We start from the raw sequence: 22083 nt of genomic DNA on the forward strand, positions 1-22083 counted from the left end.
AATAATGATAGAGTTGCAGCCAATGGATCTAAGAGTACATTCACTGGGGATACGGATGAATAAAGTCAGCTTGTGTACTCAGGCTAGGTGGATTATTACATCGCACGAGCCTGAGAGATGAGGGTTGCTTGGGGAGGCCTTCATCCAGCAGTAGATTTGTCAAAGCTGATGTTGAATAACAGTATCTTTTGCACCAGATAACAAGATGACAACAATAGCATGTGCCGTCGTGAGATGACATCGCGTGTCATGATGCAATGGTGAATAGCATCTTCTTGGTTCTTTCGGTAAAGTCACGTAGAAGGGAAGTAATAAAATAATAAAAATAAAACATAATAAAATCATTCTCACGACGTTTCGGCCACAATGCAAGCAGCCGTCCTCAGGTCTGTCGGGGAGACAGCGTCTGAATGAAACAGCACACGAGCTTGGAGCATATATATAAGCTGGGTTGGAAGGGGGGGAAAGGACGCTTCGACGAAATAATTTGCATATCAAGAGGAATTTAGCATATTTATGGGAAATTCAGGAATGTGATTAGTACTACATATGCCCGTGCATTATGCAGGACTGGCAGCATCAAAGGGAGGGGATATGGGAAATGCAGGTATGTAAGAGAATAAAGTTTAGATGGAAGCATATTATATAATTTTTACGACGTAGAATTGTAATGTATTACTTACTGTTAGTAACTCAGCTTATTGTAGAGTATAGTTAGTATACTGATGATACTATGTAGTTTATACTTTAGTTGTTTACGTGTTGGTTTTAGTTACTGCAGCTACATACTATTAACACTCCTTCCCTTTATTAATGCTACCCCTATCCCCTCCCATTGATGTTGCTAATCCTGCATAATGCACGGGCATAATTAGTACTATTCATTTTTTTTTATTTAAAGCTTTCGTGACTGCAGGGATTCATCTTCTTGGTTCTTTCGGTAAAGTCACGTAGAAGGGAAGTAATAAAATAATAAAAATAAAACATAATAAAACAATTCTCACGACGTTTCGGCCACAACGCAAGCAGCCGTCCTCAGGCGAAGAATGAGAACATTATCAAGCTAGGAGCTTATATAGGTGTAGCGAGGAGGAGCGCCTTAACAAAAGAATGTGCATATGAAGAGGAATTTAGCATACCAATGGACAATGCGTAGGGGGTGGGCGGAGGGGTTTCAAAGTCCCATTATGCCCATGCATTATGCAGGATCAACAGCACCACGGGGGGGCGCAAGGAACAGCGTTAATAAAGGAAAGGAATGTTAGTGATATGTAGCTGCATTTACCAAACAACCACGTAGAAAACCGAAGTTAAAACTACATAAAAAAAAAACTAAAATATAAACTGATACTTACTATACTCTACAATAAGCTGAGTTACTAACAACAAATAATAAAATTACAATTCTACGTCGTAAGAAGTATATAATATACTTCCATCTAAACTTTATTCTCTTAGCATATACAGTACTATATACTGCCATAGATAAACCCAACATTAAATGATATACTGTATTGCTGTAAACCACCCTATACTTTATACATTTTAATATAACACTATGTATTATTCAACTCACCCTAATGTGTATCGAAATGGTTTATTACGTCCTTCCAATGATTGCTAAGCCTGAATCCATCTTCTCGGTTAAAATTGTCTGTGTTTGTATATGTGGATCGCCTCATGAACGAATCTCTCATGATAGCCAGATGGCTTGCAGAGAACCTCCGTCTTGGAGAAGTCAATGTCATGTGAGCCCACTGAGTTGTAACAGTGGTCTGCCACGGCTGAGGTGTTTGTCCTACCGTGTTTTAGATCAGCTTTATGTTCACGAATGCAGTCTGAGACGTGTCGTTTGGTTTCCCCAATGTAACTGCTACCACAGAGGCAACTTAGTTTGTAGACGCCAGGGTACTGTATGTCTGGAATCACATCTTTTACAGATGGTACCAGATCACGGATTTTATGTACTGTGTTGAATCGGACCTGGATCTTGTGTTTAATCAGGATTTTGGAGATCTTTTTTGTGACCCCAGCAATGTAGGGTAAGGTGATGGTCTTGAAAGGCTCCTCAACAGGATCTTTCTTGATGGTTGGAGTGATGGCTTTGCGGATTGTGTAGTCGGAGTAACCATTAGCCTTAAGAGCTTGGCGTACGTGTTTGAGTTCACTGGAAATGTGTTCATGGTCGGAGATGCATTGGGCTCTATGATATAAACTAAGTTGCCTCTGTGGTAGCAGTTACATTGGGGAAACCAAACGACACGTCTCAGACCGCATTCGTGAACATAAAGCTGATCTAAAACACGGTAGGACAAACACCTCAGCCGTGGCAGACCACTGTTACAACTCAGTGGGCTCACATGACATTGACTTCTCCAAGACGGAGGTTCTCTGCAAGCCATCTGGCTATCATGAGAGATTCGTTCATGAGGCGATCCACATATACAAACACAGAGACAATTTTAACCGAGAAGATGGATTCAGGCTTAGCAATCATTGGAAGGACGTAATAAACCATTTCGATACACATTAGGGTGAGTTGAATAATACATAGTGTTATATTAAAATGTATAAAGTATAGGGTGGTTTACAGCAATACAGTATATAATTTAATGTTGGGTTTATCTATGGCAGTATATAGTACTGTATATGCTAAGAGAATAAAGTTTAGATGGAAGTATATTATATACTTCTTACGACGTAGAATTGTAATTTTATTATTTGTTGTTAGTAACTCAGCTTATTGTAGAGTATAGTAAGTATCAGTTTATATTTTAGTTTTTTTTTTTATGTAGTTTTCACTTCGGTTTTCTACGTGGTTGTTTGGTAAATGCAGCTACATATCACTAACATTCCTTTCCTTTATTAACGCTGTTCCTTGCGCCCCCCCGTGGTGCTGTTGATCCTGCATAATGCATGGGCATAATGGGACTTTGAAACCCCTCCGCCCACCCCCTACGCATTGTCCATTGGTATGCTAAATTCCTCTTCATATGCACATTCTTTTGTTAAGGCGCTCCTCCTCGCTACACCTATATAAGCTCCTAGCTTGATAATGTTCTCATTCTTCGCCTGAGGACGGCTGCTTGCGTTGTGGCCGAAACGTCGTGAGAATTGTTTTATTATGTTTTATTTTTATTATTTTATTACTTCCCTTCTACGTGACTTTACCGAAAGAACCAAGAAGATAGTACTATTCACATACCTGCATTTCCCATATCCCCTCCCTTTGATGCTGCTAATCCTGCATAATGCACAGGCATATGTAGTACTAATCACATTCCTGCATTTCCCATAAATATGCTAAATTCCTCTTGATATGCAAATTATTTTGTCGAAGCGCCCTTTCCCCCCATTCCAACCCAGCTTATATATATGCTCCAAGCTTGTGTGCTGTTTCATTCAGACGCTGTCTCCCCGACAGACTTGGTTTTCACCTGAGGACGGCTGCTTGCGTTGTGGCCGAAACGTCGTGAGAATTATTTTATTATGTTTTATTTTTATTATTGTATTACTTCCCTTCTACGTGACTTTACCGAAAGAACCAAGAAGGTGAATCCCTGCAGTCACGAAAGCTTTAAATCGGTGAATAGCATGTTGCACATTACGTCATTGTCATGGGATAAATACATTTACACAGAATGTTTGAATCACCGAGTTTTTGAGAAACGTTTCATCAATGTGCCTCTGCTTTCTGAAGGGTACATCCCTAATAGCAATACAAATTCATGCTGACATTTTTACTTAAAGCTTTCGTGACTGCAGGAATTCATATTCTTTGGGTCTTTCGGTAAAATCACATAGATAGGTACAAAATTAATAAACAACAAAAAAACCACGATGTTTCGATCGCAACACAAGCAACCATTAATTTTGAACCTATCTATGTGATTTTACCGAAAGACCCAAAGAATATTTATTCTGACATGTTGTTCAGTTAGCATCATATTTACAAGTTATTTTAATCCCCTGCTACAACAGTTGGACAGATGGATGGGCAGAACTATGAATAAACGCTTTCAACCATAGTTAGAAACATTTTAAAACGCTGTGGAAAATTACAAAAATAATTAATCCGTGCCACGTGCTTTAAGGAATCAGTGCCACATGCTGTAAGAAATCGGTGCCACGTGCTGTAAGGAATCAGTGCCAGGTGCTGTAAGGAATCAGTGCCAGGTGCTGTAAGGAATCAGTGCCAGGTGCTGTAAGGAATCAGTGCCAGGTGCTGTAAGGAATCAGTGCCAGGTGCTGTAAGGAATCAGTGTCACGTGCTGTAAGGAATCAGTGCCACGTGCTGTAAGGAATCAGTGCCAGGTGCTGTAAGGAATCAGTGCCAGGTGCTGTAAGGAATCAGTGCCAGGTGCTGTAAGGAATCAGTGCCAGGTGCTGTAAGGAATCAGTGCCAGGTGCTGTAAGGAATCAGTGTCACGTGCTGTAAGGAATCAGTGCCACGTGCTGTAAGGAATCAGTGCCAGGTGCTGTAAGGAATCAGTGCCAGGTGCTGTAAGGAATCAGTGCCAGGTGCTGTAAGGAATCAGTGCCAGGTGCTGTAAGGAATCAGTGCCAGGTGCTGGAAGGAATCAGTGCCAGGTGCTGTAAGGAATCAGTGCCAGGTGCTGTAAGGAATCAGTGCCAGGTGCTGTAAGGAATCGGTGCCACGTGCTGTAAGGAATCAGTGCCAGGTGCTGTAAGGAATCAGTGCCAGGTGCTGTAAGGAATCAGTGCCAGGTGCTGTAAGGAATCGGTGCCACGTGCTGTAAGGAATCAGTGCCAGGTGCTGTAAGGAATCGGTGCCACGTGCTGTAAGGAATCAGTGCCACGTGCTGTAAGGAATCAGTGCCAGGTGCTGTAAGGAATCAGTGCCAGGTGCTGTAAGGAATCAGTGTCACGTGCTGTAAGGAATCAGTGCCAGGTGCTGTAAGGAATCAGTGCCACGTGCTGTAAGGAATCAGTGCCAGGTGCTGTAAGGAATCAGTGTCACGTGCTGTAAGGAATCAGTGTCACGTGCTGTAAGGAATCAGTGCCAGGTGCTGTAAGGAATCAGTGTCACGTGCTGTAAGGAATCAGTGCCACGTGCTGTAAGGAATCAGTGCCAGGTGCTGTAAGGAATCAGTGTCACGTGCTGTAAGGAATCAGTGCCACGTGCTGTAAGGAATCAGTGCCAGGTGCTGTAAGGAATCAGTGTCACGTGCTGTAAGGAATCAGTGCCACGTGCTGTAAGGAATCAGTGCCAGGTGCTGTAAGGAATCAGTGTCACGTGCTGTAAGGAATCGGTGCCATGTGCTGTAAGGAATCAGTGCCACGTGCTGTAAGAAATCGGTGCCATGTGCTGTAAGGAATCAGTGCCACGTGCTGTAATGAACCAGCGCCACGTACTGTAAGAAATCGGTGCTACGTGTTGTAAGGGATCATGCCATGTGCTGTAAGGAATCGGTGCCACGTACTGTAAGGAATCAGTGCCACGTGCTGTAAGGGTCACTCACGTGGAGAGCCTCCTGAGCTCACGGATGATCTTCCCAACTGGGCCGGCCTTTGTCTTTAATTCCCACTCTGTTGAAAATCCAGCCGCATTGTTAGTTCAGAAGCAAATATCACAGACAAGACGGGCAAGGTAAGTTTGTCATAGTGGTGTCTGATGTAAAATAGCTACTTATATCATATGGCTCCATTACGTGTTCTTTAACAGCGCACACAAGGGCCAGTACGTCATGTGAACACAATACACTATCTGTATTTATAAAGAAACTGATAAGTATATCGAGAGGGTGTTAAGGAAGAGAAGAGCAACATGGGACACAGGCAAGGGAAAACATACATTCTTGTATGGTGCTGCTGTTGTCAAAGTGCTTCACTGCAGCATCGTTCTGTGTGTGATGAGCGTATGTGCAGTTAATTTGCTGTGTTCACGCGACGATACTTAAACACACACAGTACACTCAGGTATTTTGCCTTCAAGTCTGATGCCTGGTAGATTAAAGGTGCTGTGGCTCCTCTGATGTGAATTAAAGCTTTCTTTCTGATAGTTGACACCAACTCTAAAAAGTATTACTCATTACTACGGCATTGATTTAGTGAAGGCTGGAGCTGGGCTATTCGACGATTAAAATAACAGATATATCTACCAATTTGATTATTTAGACGTTTGGATATGAAAATATTTAGGAAAAGTCTGAAACCATGTGTGCTGCTGGACAGGAGCTGGTGTATGGGGTTTGGTGAAGTCATTGGTATCTTCTGCTGCACCAATCTGATCGTGGCATTAGGGGCTTTCTGCCTTCAAGAGGCAGAATGTGGATCAGAGTGCCATTTTTTGGAGACATGAATCATCGACCACAAAAAAGTAGTCTACTACAATTCTTCGTCGAATAACCAACTTGGCGATGCTGCTGTGGTGTAATGGTTGACAGTGGACTATCCAGATCTTGCCGGTTCGATTTGATCCTTCAGCTTGGTCGTTTAAACAATTGCAGGTTTCTTAATTCCCCCAACTCACAGTATAAAAGGTACACTAGGAGGTCGTGTGTGGTGGGGTAAAGTGTGGGTATGTATGCTGAACTTCTTTTTGCACTGTACGTAGCCAACCATGCTAATCGTACTTCCCACCGTTTCGACAATGCCTGGCCTGCATGGAAGAGGAAGCCAAATACCATCTACATAAGCTCACTAGAGCTCCCTCTAGTGGAAGCCCCTCTGTCAGAAGTAGCATGAGCAAGCAATTGCAGTGCTTCACCTTTACCTAATCATCTGGGCTCTGGTTAAATCCCTGAATGATAACGCAGTGTGGATGCCTCTCGTAGTCCACACTTTGTACAAACCCTTACGAGAGCACCTCTATGTGATGCATGCACACAGGCCTCACCTTTGGCTTTTTTTTCCATTTTCAGCTCTTGCTCTGTCTGGGTAGGGAACAACAAAACCACGACAGCCATCAGCACCGAGAGGCAGTGAGGGGCAGCAGCCCAGGGGTGGGGCACACGGCCCCACGCAGACACCGCTACAGAAGGGGAGAGCTCCCCGGGGAACCCTCCCACGGGAGCTTGCCTGCTCTAGTAGAGGGCTCACAGCACTGTGTACGAGAATACACACAATGTGTTATCGCCAATCTCAGGGATATTGATGCACCGTGCACACTCATCAAGACTATCAGTGCGCGTATGGGCACTGCGTGGTTTCTGCTACAACCGCTCTATTGCCACCCAATCCACTTATCTCCCTCCTCTTACCCCACTCATCTCCCTGTTCACTCCTCTCTGATATGCAGGTGAGGTGTCTGTGCCACACTATGTGCACGAGTGCCTCGTGTCCACCAGGCACCGCACTGCTCGTTGTGATGAGCGTAGTGAATTTGTTCGCTCAGTCTTTTTGACCTAGGCTCAAGGTCACAGGGCATACAGAGGTCATTACAATACCAAAGGTCCCTGTTGCTTTCCGGTCACGGTGAGCCTTTAGGCAACTCTGAACAATTACAATTACTCAAGTCACTTTTGTGTGGATTTATACATGAACAAGTGTTTTTTTATGGAGTGTACCAAAAGGCATACACTTAGATGTGTTGGTTTAAAGTAAAAAAGCATACTATATTTTTTTGGGAGACATTTGTGCATGAAAAACACATTTTGTAGCCATACCGATTCGAAAATATCATTCACAGACTCAAAACTGATAGGTTGCACAACTAAATAACGCAATTCACATCATAACCGGAACATTTAAACCAACACAAATCCCCTGTTTCCCTTTCCCGGTGAACATTCTGCCACCAAATATCCACAGAGACATCGTGCAAACTTCAAGGGAGTTTACACATTTTCTTGACAACAACAAACCTCCCCATCAACCAAGACCTCAAAAACGTTCCTCGCCATGAACTCAAAGTCCCAAACCCCTTTCTAGAATCGTGCTGTCCCCATCCTAGAATCTCACCCAGATCCGGAAGAATGCTGGCGAACAGAGTGGAAGAACGCGGATGTCCAGAAAACACCTCATTTGAGACCCAAACATTGCACCTCCTGGCTTTAGCATTCCTCCTCGAAGACACTGGTGCAACCATCAACCATATCAGAACATCAAAAATTGATGCACAAATCTCCTTTCTTCATGGATAATAATGAAAGACAAGCCACAGTGCAACTGTGGCGATGCAGCCCAAGTGATGGACCGTTTAGAAAACCACTGTAGTCTGTGCTCCTTGAACAGGGGAATAACAAAACTACACGGACTCTGTCCTGAAGCCCTCTCGTGGCAAGCAGACCTTGACATTTGCATGTAGCTCATGAATATATTGCCATATTCAGAATATAATAAATAGGCTGGTAAGAGTCTGTGGTAGGAGGAAGATGAGTGGAGTGAGATGAGTGGAGTGAGAGAGGGAGATGAGTGGATCACACTGACTGTACTGACTTCAGCACTGACTCCCAGCACTGACCACACTGACTGTACTGACTTCAAGCACTGACTTACAGCACTAACTTTCGGCACTGACTGCCAGCAATGACTGCATTACCTGTCAGCCCAAATTGACTGCACTAACTGCAGATTATAATGACTAGACTTCCTGTCTACACCGACTGCCTGCACTTTCTTCCAGCACTGCATGCATCGTCTCCCAGCGCTAACTGAACTGACTGCCAACACTGCATGCCGTCGTCATAATACACACGAGCCGCCTTCCTCAGTGACCACGATGAAGAGGACTACGAATTGACCTCTCACCAGGGAAAGACGCGTTCACAATGCCGTGATGATGCAACGTTAACTCACGCAACGTCCTGCACGTACATGTGGCACAGTGTGCATGGAGGCCTTTCAGTGCCTCACCCCTCTCACCTTTCGCTTCCAAACTCTCACTTGGCTCTCCAAACTCTCGCGGTCTCCCACACCTGGGATATCAAAACAATGAATGGAGACGCATTACACTCAAAGATACCACAGTGTTTGTTCAGGCATGTTACAGCACAGACGTCACACACCACGGTGCAATTGTGTCCACATACAAGCAGCACAACATACACACATATACAAGTACACACTTATACGAGTACACATGCAAGTAAAGGCATACAACGTACAATAAAACAGTCTCAGAACACACACACGCGTGCATGTCCATCAGTGATGACGCTCACCACTGTCAGCAGGAAGCCATTATTTCTAAACCCCCGCTATATAGAGCTAACAGAGCCTGTAAGGTCTAAATGCGTGGACCCAACTATGGCCATCATCAGCATTTGACATCGTGTCAGTGATGGGAAGCAGTGTCTCAGCGGCCCTTAGCTGGGAGACCCCGCCACGTTCAGATTGCACAGGGTCTTGTACTCCTCACAGCGCCTCGTGTGTAAAGCACTGACAGAACGCACCACGCGGCCATCACCAATAACATGGCCACTTTTCAGTGGCTAATATGCAGCTTCAATGTTCATGAGATTTCAAGGAGAGTGAATACTAACAGCCATGACGTGTGTTTGGTATTGTAACCACAGTCCCTGAAGCGTTCTTGCTCTGGTAGCCATCAATCAGCCAGGGCACTCGGTGGACCCACCTGTAGAGCTCAGCGGCAGTGTCGTCTCGTATCCGTACAGCTTCTGCACCTTGGCCACGTCGTAGGGGCTCAAGGAGTTGCCATGCCCCATGTGCAGCATGAGGAGCGGGTTCTTGGGGATGATGGTCGGGTTGCGCTCGTCCACCGAGCCCGCCGTCCTGGACACGCACAAAGCCTCAGGTACAGGGCCCTCCACCATCCATACACACCGCAATCCGTGGAGTGCATTTGGAGCATTTTACATAAAAAAAACTCATATCCCTTCTTGAAGGATTACGTTTGCACATAACACAAAACATTTTACAGGTGCTAAACAGCATTACAATTCACCCATCATGAATGAAGGTGAGGTCTCAGAAACTTGAGCATTCATAATATTCAACATTAAAATCTCAGGTAGCCACAATAAATGAAACCAGGTTCGAAAGCACATCAAGCTGATTGCCGATTGTATAACACATCCAATATAATCCATCCTCTCACATCCAATATAATCAATCATCACTCCAGCAATTCAAACACGCATATTTATATATGTATTTACAATACAGGACGTGCTGGGAATGATGGTGGGACACACAAACTGTAGCTTAGGGGATGTATATGCATGCACACACACATTGAACAGAGATCCTCGAGGACAGTGACCAGTGAGCCCCAGGGTTTCAAGCTCAACTCGACTTAGCAGTGTGACAAAGAACCACAGTCACAGAGTGACAAGAAACTGGAGTAACAATGTGTCCTGAGTCCTTGAATTGCATCTTTGCAACCGTGTCCCAGTGTGACAGGGAGTAGGGAATTTCAGGAATATAAATAAAAAGCGACCTATCTCTTTGATTACAGGTTTGACGTAACTCTGGATCCTAGGCTGAATTTCACGTGGTCAGGCGCTCTTAGCTACTGTGTGCTTTCAGTGGCGCTCAGTCGTGGGTGCTGGTGACATTGCGACTTGCCTTTGACGGCGAGCATCCAGACACGTGCGACCTTGATGCTTGGCTCAGCTCAATGCTCTTGACAAAGCAAATCTTATCAGTGGAGTCCAACCGCCCCTGCTTACATGCATCTGTTACCCACCCCAGCGTGCAGTTAACTTCCATCGTCCACTCAGGGCCTTTTCTGCAAGAGCTGTGCCCTTGCACCTTGGACTGTGCCCTGGCAACTCGTGTTCTCCAGAGCGAGCGACCACACGGACATGGATCTCTTGTGGACTTGCGTGGCGTGTGAATACAACTACTGCGGGAATGTCGTGGGAAGTTGTTTTTATTGTTACCCCAATGCACCTTGCCACTCAGGATTAGGAATTCTCTACCGACACTTAACAACTTAAGTTTGTGGTGGTTTTTGTGTTATTAATGAAAGGTCATTTTGCAGCTTGGTCTCTGTATTTCATGCAGGCCGAGCACCGGAAAGACCGTGAGTGGATGTGGCAGAATATAAGGGGGGAGACCTACACCTACCCCCTTTTATAACACACGTACACTGTAGTACAGGGAATGTGTAAGACACAATGTGATATAGGGAATGTATAACACATACACACACACTTTCGTATAAGGAATGTATAACACACACATGGTGTAGAATAGGGAACTTATAAGGCACTCTAGTATAATGAATGTGTAAGACAATGGTATAATTAATGTAAAGGACTCGCACACACAGAGAGTGGTACGTACATGCTGTAGTGCATGATGGAGCTGCAGTCATAGGGGGTGGACACGTCATGCGCGTGTGATTTAATCTTCACGATTTGACTCTTCCATTCTAAAAAAAAAACAATGTTCACCATTTAATGCTTTTAAAAAAATGTAGAATTTATATTTCTCCTTGTTACAAACTCAACCACTTGTAACACAATGTTGTGGTACGGACGTAGTGTATGTGGTTGTTGTGCTATGAAGCAGCTCATGTTCTCCTTTTTACGGACAGTTGATAAGAAATGCCCGGCCACTCTGGCAGGAGTGGAGGATCGGCACTCGTGGCACCAGACACAGCTCGGAAGCAGCTGTCACGAGCGGTGCTCAACCTGCACCGTGGGATGGAGTCATAAACATCTTCTCACCTTCCTTGATGTTGTCGCTCAGCACCCAGACGTGGTCGTCGCGGTCGCTGCGGCAGTGCTCGTGGTGGAAGCCGAGCGCGTGCATCAACTTGTGCAGAACCGTGCCCTTGGTCACCTTCCCGGGCTCCAGCGACAGATCCTGGCCTCCACCCTGCCTCCCCACGTACGACCAGCTCTTGCTGAGAGACCTGAAAGCAGAAATCATTCACTAGTGTCAGGCAATTATGTTTAATGCATTCAGATAATGTAGATTTGTAATCCTGGTGTAGATGAGCTAATGCATTTGCTTGCAACAGAAGAGACTGAGCACAACAGCATACAAGTAAACCCGTAAAAACAAAGTTTTTCACTATAAATCCTTTATATGCGTGGCGGCTAGAGTCCTCTCGTCCTCTGGCTTGAGATGGCTGCCACCTATGGGTCAGATGATTGTCTGCCAGTATTAAGCAATTGGTAATTAAATATTTAATTTGTTTTCCCTAAAGTGTAAAATTTTGGAAAAAAAATTTCACGAAAATTAATTGTCACACACAACGAGTCTGTGTGAAAAATGTCAACTCGATTGGATTACGGGAAGTGGGTTAAAAAACGAGCGAAAGATTTGCACGGTCCTAAGCAAGAAAGCAAACTAAATATAAAGGATTTAAAAATATATTCGTCTGTGGAGGACGCGGGGATCGATCCCGCGACCTTTGGCATGGGAAGCGAGGGCGCTACCAACTGCGCTACTCCGCCACGGCCTGTGGAGGGGTTACGCTCTGGGCTCCTATACTGTGAAGTTCAGCCAAAGCCATGAATGAGTTCTATTTGAATAAATGTAAAATAAAAAATTTTTGCCTAAAAAGTGTAAAATTTTTGACATTTTTTTTCACGAACATTACTTGTCTCGCACAACGAGTCTGTGTGGAAAATGTCAGCTCGATTGGATCACGGGAAGTGGGTTAAAAAACGACCGAAAAATTTGCACGGTCGTAAGCAAGCAAGCACGCAAGCAAGCAAGCACCCACGCACGCAAGCAAGCAAGCAAGCGAACTTAATATAAAGGATTTAAAAATAATGAATTGTCATTGTCAAGGCCCCGCACAAGATGGAGGGAAATAAATTAGGAATGCTCTGTCCATTGTCATGACCTGTCCTTGTTATAAACCTGCAGCCACCACTGCTGATTTTGATTTCTTAAAGAACACCGACCATCCGATGTGAGAAGACGGCCCAAGTGGGTGAACTCTTTCACTTTTATCTTGTTACCTACAATCGGAATATTAATTTCCCTGCATTCTCTCCTTCATCCTCTCATTTCTCTTGTTTATGTTATTTTCAGTCCGAAATCCTCTTTTCCTTTATTAACTTTGTAACTAAAACGTGTCACCCCTTACTCTCTAATTGCCAGCACCTGCTTGTCATCTGCAAATCTGCTGATCTCACTGACCTCCAATAAATTATTTCCATCATGATTTCCCAAGCTGCTTCATCATCATCATCTCCACAAAAGGTGTCAGTGATAATGTGCACCCCTGTATCGCACCTCTTCAGATTTCTGTATTATCTGATTCGTCTTTGGCTATGTTCACTGTTGCTGTTTGACTCATGTGTCAAGGCCGCCCCCCCCCTCTCTATATTTAAGGGACCGTCACAGAAACGACCCCTCTCTTTGTGCCGATTTGTGTCCTCTCTGTGTGCCGTTGTGATGTCTGTCTGCTTGTATGTCTGTCTATAGTTTTCTAGTTAGATTTTTGTTGCTATTTCTTTTATGCCTGATGATGATTGCTTGTGTTGCAATCGAAACGTCGTAATATGTTATTTTAATTTATTATTTTATTTTTAGACGTGACTTAACCGAAAAGAACCAAAGAATAATTCCTGCAGTCACGAAAGCTCCTAAATTAAGACTGCAATAAGCTGTCTATCTTTCCAGTCCATTCTGATCATCTGGAGCAAATTGAACAAAATATTCCCATCCAGCCTCAGAATGTTCTCAAAATGAGACATATACACTTCTTGGTTCAACTCCAAGCTCATTTCAAAGATCGTTCTCATTACACCTTTTGTTTACCTGTTCCATCATATCCTTTCTAAAACCCAAACAGGTCCTTTGCAAAGTAGGCCTCTGCTTTTCTCTTGATAAGTGATTGAATCATTCTCAGCATAATCTACAATTGTGGTCTCAAACTGATTGTTCTGAAGTCGGAACAATGGGGATTGGTATGACTTTAGTTCGTAAAGTCTGCTGGCCATTCTCTCATACATCTTGTGACAAAGTGTAATCTAATGTATTGCTCCCCCACCTAATAAATTCCGTCGATTCCTTCTGCCTTCCCCATCTTCATACTTTTGATTGCTGCAACGACTTCACTTTGAAGAATAGCAGGACCCTTGTCTTCTTTGTCTACCAGTCTCTCTGGCTTCCCGTTCCACATGGATCTTCAATGTGTACTTTACACTTTTCTCTGACTTGTCCTGCTTCCCCTGTGTGCTGCCACTGGTATTGGCTCATCGCTCTTCTGTGATTTGCTTCACTTCTTTGCACAGTAACCCGACCTTTCCTGCCTGTTCCATCCCTCAAGTTGTTGGCGTTCCCTTCCCCACCGTTGTACTCTTGCTTTGTCAGCCTCTCTTCTCGGTTTGTTGGTCTCTCTCCTGGTTTCTCTTTTTTCTCTCTTTGCTTCTATATTGGTATTCTTCCTTTTCCTTATTAATATCTTTAACAATTTCCTATTTTACCCAAGGCTTTTTCCGTGTCTGCTCCCCACCTCTCTTACATTGGTATTTTCTGTGCTTGAGAGTATTATGTTCAATAAATCTCGATTCCATATCTTCTTTTGTTTGAGTTTATTTTATTCGATTTCTGCTTCGAAGTAATAGAGTAATTATAAGAGACTGTCTGCTCCTAGGTAGCCGTGAGCGATCACCGTGCTATTTCGGTTTGTCTGTTTGACTACGATGCAATCTAACTGGTATTTTCCTGAATCACCTAGTAATTAATAAGTACATTAATTTATTTCATGGTGGAACCAGATGTTTGCTGTGCAAAGTTTTCTTAACCTACAGAATTCTACTGGCCTTCTTTTGATCTCTATCATTTTTAGTTCCCAAACCAAAACCACCAATCTGCTTGGAGGTCTCCACTTTCACTCCCTCTGCAGAGTGGCACAATTATACTCGCTAAGGCAAAAACATTCTCACCATCCTGTTTTATTGTAGTTAACATAACTCCTGATTAAAGATAGTACGATACGATGGTCTTCTCCTGTTAACTTATTTTTTATGCACTTCCAATGAATGTAGACTATGCACTCATCAATCCTCACAAATGCCATCAAACGTGGCATCATCTCCCAACTGAAAATGGTTATTTGCATTCAATCCTCCATGTCACCCGGAGGTGGCACCGCACTCGAATTGTGCCACCCTGCCAAGTGGCAGTCAGTGAATCCCAGCACCTCGACACTGCTACACAAGAGGGTTTTGAGAGATGAATACCATTTGCAGTGAGGAGTCAGATGCAATGACGTTCATGTTGCACTGCATCCAACTGGCCCCCACACGGTGATCGTAGCCAGTTCAATGTGCTCATCTAGGTTGGGGTTTTTCAATTTCATAAATCCATGTCTGACTGCTCTGGCCAAACCAAACACTCGATAAAAATGCAATTTTAGTTTGGCTGACTTTGATGTTTCATTGGGGTGAATATTTGATATAGAAAGACCTCTTGGAGGGTTGGCACCAAGTATGTGAGCCTTACACAGCACTGAGATGTCTGCAGTTAGAACGAGTATGAGCCACCAGAGTCACTTCACATCACTTCAGAAGGCCAAGGTTAATACATGGCAATGGCTAGAAGGAAGGCACAGCATCTTGTGGTTGGCTGTGATGAGCCAGACATCCCAATGGAGGCAGATCAGGTATAGAATGTGGAATTGCACAGAACCATATGTCCTTCACAGAATGCTGCATATGCCGTTTGCAAAAAAAAGAAATAAATAACTAGTGGCCAGATGTAAAAACTATCAATAACCAGTAATTATTAGATGTATAGAGTGCTTACATGTGTAGGGGTGTTACGGAGGGGCTGTATACATGGGATCACACGGGAAACAAACACAGTGGGCGGGGCTACGTGAGTGCACGGGGAGGCTCTCAACGACGTCCGCACCGGGCAGCCTGGGGGGCTGACCCGGAGTTGTGATCCCCCAGGGCCCCACCCCTCAGCGGGGGGTTTTGGTATAAAAGGGGATGAGCCGGAGAGCTCGGGGCATAATGTTAAAGCTAAACCAGTGAAGACCGAAGATCGTCTAGATAGAGCCCTGGACTCCCCTGGGTCGCCGCCCTTATCAGGGCCGCACAGGACCGAGCCAGTGGCGTGGTCCCGAAAGCCAGAGCCGGTGCTCTTATCAGAGCTGGTCTGGGACTCTGGGTACCGTGAGCCCGACTTACCAGTGTCGGGCCAGATAGCCTCCCCTAGCCCGTTAGTGGAGGACTAGGAGGTAGGTTAGACATAGCTAGCAAGTCTATTCCCAGCTAGCCGGGTGAGGGGGCCGATACCCCCTCCAGTGTTGTATGTCCGTGATTGTGCCAAATATCTCGGAATAAATACGTGTGTCTCCAACCCCGGCGTCCAAGAGTATTCAACTATATTACACATGCAGTGCATCGCAGAGCACTATGCTAGACTCAGAGAACAACAGGATCATCAAGACAAAAAGTAAGAGAGGAGTTAAAAAATGCAGGAGAGATTTGATAACTCTACTAACTCAGGCTGAGCCACTGAAGCTCAATACCAACACATCCGAAGAACAAACCCCCCAATTACACAGCGGATGCAAGATCAGCTGCAGTCCACTGTCAGAATCACACAATCCACCCCAACCACAATGATTACACCTATCCCAAAGGTCGCACAGAGGGGGACGGCACTGGCAATACCCAGCCCCAACAAGCCACAGAGAACTCAGTACCACTACAGCACAGTCCCAGCAAGTTGCAGACAACACAACACTAGCACCGCACAGCTCCATCAAAGCCCCAGAGAGCTCTGAGCCCAGTGGCAGCGCATTTAAGGTCTCACACTTACACAGCTGTAAAAAACGGCAGATATTGCACACGTTACACAGGCTGGCTCGCAATGGCAGCCATTGCTCACAGATATTAATAGCCCTGATTGTGAATTGTCTTGATTATTAAACTGACTTGACCATTGACTGAAGTAAATAGATGCAAGCAGATGATGTGAATAGAGCATGTGAATTATGGATGTCAAAATGAATTGAGTGCTGGATAAGAATTGTAAATGTGAGTAATGGCTGTGGATTGCTGAAGTGGTGTACAGTATGTGGATATGGATGCGAAATCCTCACCCCTACAAGGCCTGGATGTGAATGAAGTCCGTCTCTTTGCCATGAGGGCGGAATCGCATATGGGTTTTCTTCTCAAACTCCTCTACAGCCTGCTCGATGGCTTTCACATAGTGGTCATCTGCAAGACGGTGAGACATTTCATAGCAGTGAACTTCATTGCAATGCTCATGCATAGTTTGTCATAAATATTCACTGATTAATTCACATCATAGGGGGTTCAAACACCTTGATATTAATGAATACTCATTGTAATGCTTTGCACTAACTTGCACAAGCTCGGGCTCATGAAACCAGGGCCTATTTCTCATGCGGGTATTAGGAAATTGTTCAGTGGAATTGTGGCAGCTGACATTGGATGATAGCAGAGCGTCATTTCCAAGCGTGTCTAAAGGAGGCTCAGGTGACCATGAACAATACCGCTAATGTCTCCACACCTCATCATCACTTCCTTCTGCTAGATCCTGCAGTTGTTGTAAGGTGGACACGCGACCTTCAACATCTCCACCATGTGGTTGCTGGTCTCCTTTTATTCACTGACCTCTGTCTTGTCGCTTTCACTGTAACGAGACCCCTTCCACCCTGCACAGGTGTCCCACCCATCACAACCTTCCTGTTGCACTTTGAATATTTACGGATTCACAATGAAACTAAATAAGTTGTCTACATCCATGATATTCCTAGCATCGTCTGCAGGCTCCTGTGTTCGAAGACGAAGAGTTTTTTTCTCTCCTTTTGTTGAAGACCAACTCTGACAAAGACAAAGACCCCCGTATAGTCTATTAACAAACTGTTGGGGCAAGTGCTGTTAGCGAGCACTTATGAAGGCCGGTGAGTCACACGAGGGGGTGGGTGGCCATCACCACACCCGGCCGCCTTTGTCTCCCTAGGGGCGATGGCCCAGGACCAGTTCAGATAACAGTCACTGGTATTAGGCGTGAGCGAGAATCGAACTCGGGTTGCGGGGGTTGTAGCACAATGCGCTAACCGTTGCACTACCGCCACTATCAGCTCCGTGTTAGGGAAGCTCACGCTGAGAGCCCAGTGTCAGACCCAGTGACCAACAATGCCCTGAGCTGCTCCAGCCACGCTCCTCGCTAACAAGCCTGCACTGTCCGCACACTCCACGTCTCCCAGGAGCCATCATCCATTGTGAAGACTTCATGTTTGACTGTCCCTACGCTGTCTATGGGTTTAGTGAACACAACGTTGAGTCAAGAGGGTGACCCACACTGCCCTGTGGAGCACTGGGTCTCCTCGTATCCACACACAAGGCTGTGTCCCAGCGCACGAGTGCTGTCTATGGGTTTAGTGAACACAACGTTGAGTCAAGAGGGTGACCCACACCGCCCTGTGGAGCACTGGGTCTCTTTGTATCCACACGCAAGGCTGTGTCCCAGTGCACGAGTGCTGAAGCTGTCTCTCGAATGTCACAACCACCCAGAGCCTCCCCACAGCCCCTCTCCTCAAACAGCCAGATGCTAGCTTTAGGTCCACACAGAAAATCAAAATCTAGTGGGGGACAGTCATGTCTTCACTGTTATGGGCAGGGATATGTTTAGAACAAAGTAACACATTACACACAGACTTGTAAACGTATTTCAGTGATCGAGGCATACGTAATGACGCCTTAATAATTTATCTTTGCAAACTTAATGGCAGTAACTGAAAAATGTTAATTACTAGTTTTATTGAGGTAAACAATGTTCTGAGACATGAATCATGCAATAACGATGTTAGAAATATGTATATTCTACAATGTGTTCATCCCTTATCATAGTCAATGTGCATTTTCATATTCACCAAACATTATAATGCAAAGTAAATTTGTGATCATCAAAGTGGATATCACAGCATGTTCAAGAAAACATCGTGCAGGCAAAGTGACCGTTCAGAGTAACCGCGGACCCCGTATGCAGGGGTACGGTCCATGTGGCATCGCCCACACAGGGCGTGGTCATAGGAGCGAGGTTGCCTGCCGCTCTCCCACAAGCGACATGCGTGTGGGCAGGGCTCACAGCACGCGTGACGAGTGCAGGTAAACGATCCAACAAACTTGAACCAGGACAGTGGCAACACTTGTAAATACGAGTTATCGAGATTATTCCCATAAAAATGGAAATGTACATTGAGGTAATCAGCCTCTCAAACTCAGCTATCATGATGAGACTACGGTGTTGCTTAGAAGAAAACAAAAAAAACGTTAAATAAGTTCTGCCACAGAGCACTAACGCACTGACAGTTCATGAGGTCAATGCAACACTTACAGAAGTCCTTGGACACCTTGTAGGGGATGTACATATGGTCATCGCCGCTCTTTGGCCAGTGCCTGACTGGGCGTGAGAGGCTGCTCTCCTTGACTCCACACCCGATGAATTCTGAAGCCAGAGCGAGAGAGGGGGGGGGTGCAAAATGCTCACGTGGGAATCTCTCCTCGCACAGCCTGGGATTCTCCCTGCCTCACATAGAGGCGGGGAGAAGCCAACTGACATGCAATGTGCAAACGTCGCACAAGTCAGCTAACCCAATGACAATTATACCCTTTGTTTGGTCAGTTCATTATTTGGCATGCGGGAGGAAGCCAGAGTACCCACAGAAATCCAAATACATATGCAGGAACACCACTGAAAGCTCCACGCAGATGGATTCACTTGCCATACTGCCATTTGGTTGCAGCCAAGCAGGTGTGGGAGACTCACAAGTCTGTGTGATTCTCACCCCACAGCCCCAAGCAGCGGGACTACAGGGTGCATTCCACCACACCAGGCTCAACGTGATTTTGTTGTCCGAGTCTCTCGCATGAATTCAGAAGATCTGAAGCCAGGCTGCAGTAAATGTTCGCAAGTAACAGTAGTGGCAATGGAGGCCGATCAAGAATGGCGCTGTGCTCACTGCACTGGGCACGTGGAGAAGGTGAATTCCTCCCGTGGGCTCCGTGAACCTGAACAAAGCCCCGTGGTGCGTACCTTTCTCTTTCTTCTCTGGAGCACGGGGAAGCTGAAATGAAATGAAGAAATAATAATTAGGCAACAGGAAATGATAAAAAAAACCGAAAAGGAATTGCATAATTATCACACTTGTTTACCCAGGAGGGTCCTGCTGAGTTTTCACAATCAAAATAAACTACTATAATATATACCAGGTAAAGGCCACTGAACTATATAGCTATTTTCAGAGGAGATCTGGCCACAAAAGATAGCACAACGAAGCAGCTTATCATGTGGAAATTTATATAAGCCAAATAATCTAAATGCATGTTTCTAAACATGCAGGGAAAAACTGGAGGGCCTAGAGAAAAATACATGCGACCATGGAAAGAACAGGCAAACTCCAAATATATCGACCTCAGGGTCATGATAGAACCCACGAGCTCCTGCATACCAGGTGATAGAAATAACATCTAACCACCGTGGCACCCCACAGAAGGAGATGATGAATGCTATGTATATTCCAATTTCAGAAATGTAGGAAATGTAGACTACGGGATCTTCAATGTCCACTGTAAAGCAAGCGCCACATATTTTTAAATCCTTTATATTAAGTTCACTTGCTTGCTTGCTTGTGCGCTTGCTTGCTTGCTTGCGCGCTTACGACCGTGCAAATCTTTCAGTCGTTATTTAACCCACTTCCCGTGATCCAATCGAGCTGACATTTTCCACACAGACTCGTTGTGTGTGACAATTAATTTTAGTGAAAATTTTTTTCAAAAATTTTACACTTTTTAGGAATTTTTTTTTTATATTTAATTACCAATTGCTTAATGGTGGCAGGCAATCATCTGATCCATAGGTGGCAGCCATCTCAAGCCAGAGGACGAGAGTACTCTAACCGCCACGCATATAAAGGATTTATAGTGAAAAACTTTGTTTTAACGGGTTAATTTTTTCAGCTAATGCACCAACAGTATTAATCAGAGCGGCCGCTGGATTTGAACTTTGAACCTCTGCAACAAGCAGCAAACACCCTACCACTTGATTGAGTAACTACCCCATGGAATTAACCTGCCGAGGGTTTATATGGGGACAGCTCAGGCTGTAGGTTTGCTTCAATATAAATACAAATATTTCTAGGGAAGTTAGGCTGTGCTTCTGCTAGATCATGGAATTTTGCTGCAGACCTCACCGTCATTTTAGGGCTTGAGACATCAGCTTCTCTGTATGCAGCGCTGGCTCCTGCTGGGATAAAGCACAGAGTGGAATCAGCGAACAAACTCGTGCAGAGTGCACATAGCCAGGATTGTCAACACACGCAGCAGTACAGACAGCACTACGGGACTGCATTGCCTGTGGGGATGAGGCTCTATGGGTGTAATGCTCTGTAGGTATAAGGCTTTGTACCATTATCATCATTACCATAATTATCATCTGCTGATCAAAGGGTTCCCAGGTTCAAGTGCCTCTGTGTACTACATTGGTCACAACCCACAATCAATTCCTTCCTTTTGACAAATTTGCTGCAATAATCAAGTTGACACCTGCCTTCTAATGTGTTTATTACATTGTCTCATCATCTGGTCTAAAGTCTTCTAGGTGCTGCCTCCAATAGCTGTCTTGCCCATGTGTAACAATCATCACTTCCTCTTCGTGATTGCATCTACAACCCTCTACAGCAGGGGTCCTCAAACTACGGCCCGCGGGCCACATGCGGCCCACTGAGGGCATTTATCCGGCCCATGGTCACTAATTGGGCTGCGCTTGTGAGCACTAATTGGGCTGCGCTGGTGAGCACTAATTGGGCTGCGCTGGTGAGCACTCATTGGGCTGCGCTGGTGAGCACTCATTGGGCTGCGGTGGTGGGCACTGATTGGGCTGCCGTGGCGAGCACTGATTTGGCTGCGCTGGTGAGCAATGATTGAGCTGCGGCGGTGGGCACTCATTGGGCTGCGCTGGTGAATGGTTCAATGGGCCAATTGACTGGACTTGCCCCCCAGGCCTAAGGCTGCCAGCCCTCCCCTGGCTGCGCTTGACTGGCTCTCCCTCCCTCAGCTCCCTCACTTGCCCCTCGGCTCCACTCCCAGTGATATTCCCGTGTGCTGAGTAAATGATAGAGGGGTAATAACAGAGTGATCTTCGATCTCTGGAGGAGCTGCCTGCTGTTTTCCCGTGCTGGTCAGTGACAGACAGTCGAGGAGT

General features: G+C 45.2%; 1 protein-coding gene and 1 long non-coding RNA gene across 2 annotated transcripts in view; both read right to left on the minus strand.

Moving 5' to 3' along the window:
• LOC144948870 (uncharacterized) overlaps positions 1 to 17062 on the minus strand; it is a 39082-nt gene extending 22020 nt beyond the window's left edge. The window contains exons 1-7 of the mRNA XM_078878569.1: positions 16955 to 17062; positions 11601 to 11788; positions 11215 to 11302; positions 9539 to 9696; positions 8827 to 8879; positions 6860 to 6896; positions 5484 to 5550 (exon numbers count right to left, since the gene is read on the minus strand). Of these exons, the coding sequence (XP_078734695.1) occupies positions 5484 to 5550; positions 6860 to 6896; positions 8827 to 8879; positions 9539 to 9696; positions 11215 to 11302; positions 11601 to 11685 (488 nt within the window). The 5' untranslated portion in view covers positions 11686 to 11788; positions 16955 to 17062. The remainder of the gene's footprint in view (positions 1 to 5483; positions 5551 to 6859; positions 6897 to 8826; positions 8880 to 9538; positions 9697 to 11214; positions 11303 to 11600; positions 11789 to 16954) is intronic.
• Positions 17063 to 19218: 2156 nt separating this feature from the next.
• On the minus strand, positions 19219 to 21127 carry LOC144948876 (uncharacterized). The gene is made up of 3 exons (XR_013640204.1): positions 21074 to 21127; positions 19918 to 19948; positions 19219 to 19329 (listed from the first exon to the last, which is right to left on the minus strand). It is a non-coding gene; the product is annotated as an uncharacterized LOC144948876 (long non-coding RNA).
• Between the last annotated feature and the right edge of the window lie 956 nt (positions 21128 to 22083).

The sequence above is a fragment of the Lampetra fluviatilis genome, chromosome 3, assembly GCF_964198595.1.
Source record: "Lampetra fluviatilis chromosome 3, kcLamFluv1.1, whole genome shotgun sequence".
Taxonomy (NCBI): Eukaryota; Metazoa; Chordata; class Hyperoartia; order Petromyzontiformes; family Petromyzontidae; genus Lampetra; species Lampetra fluviatilis.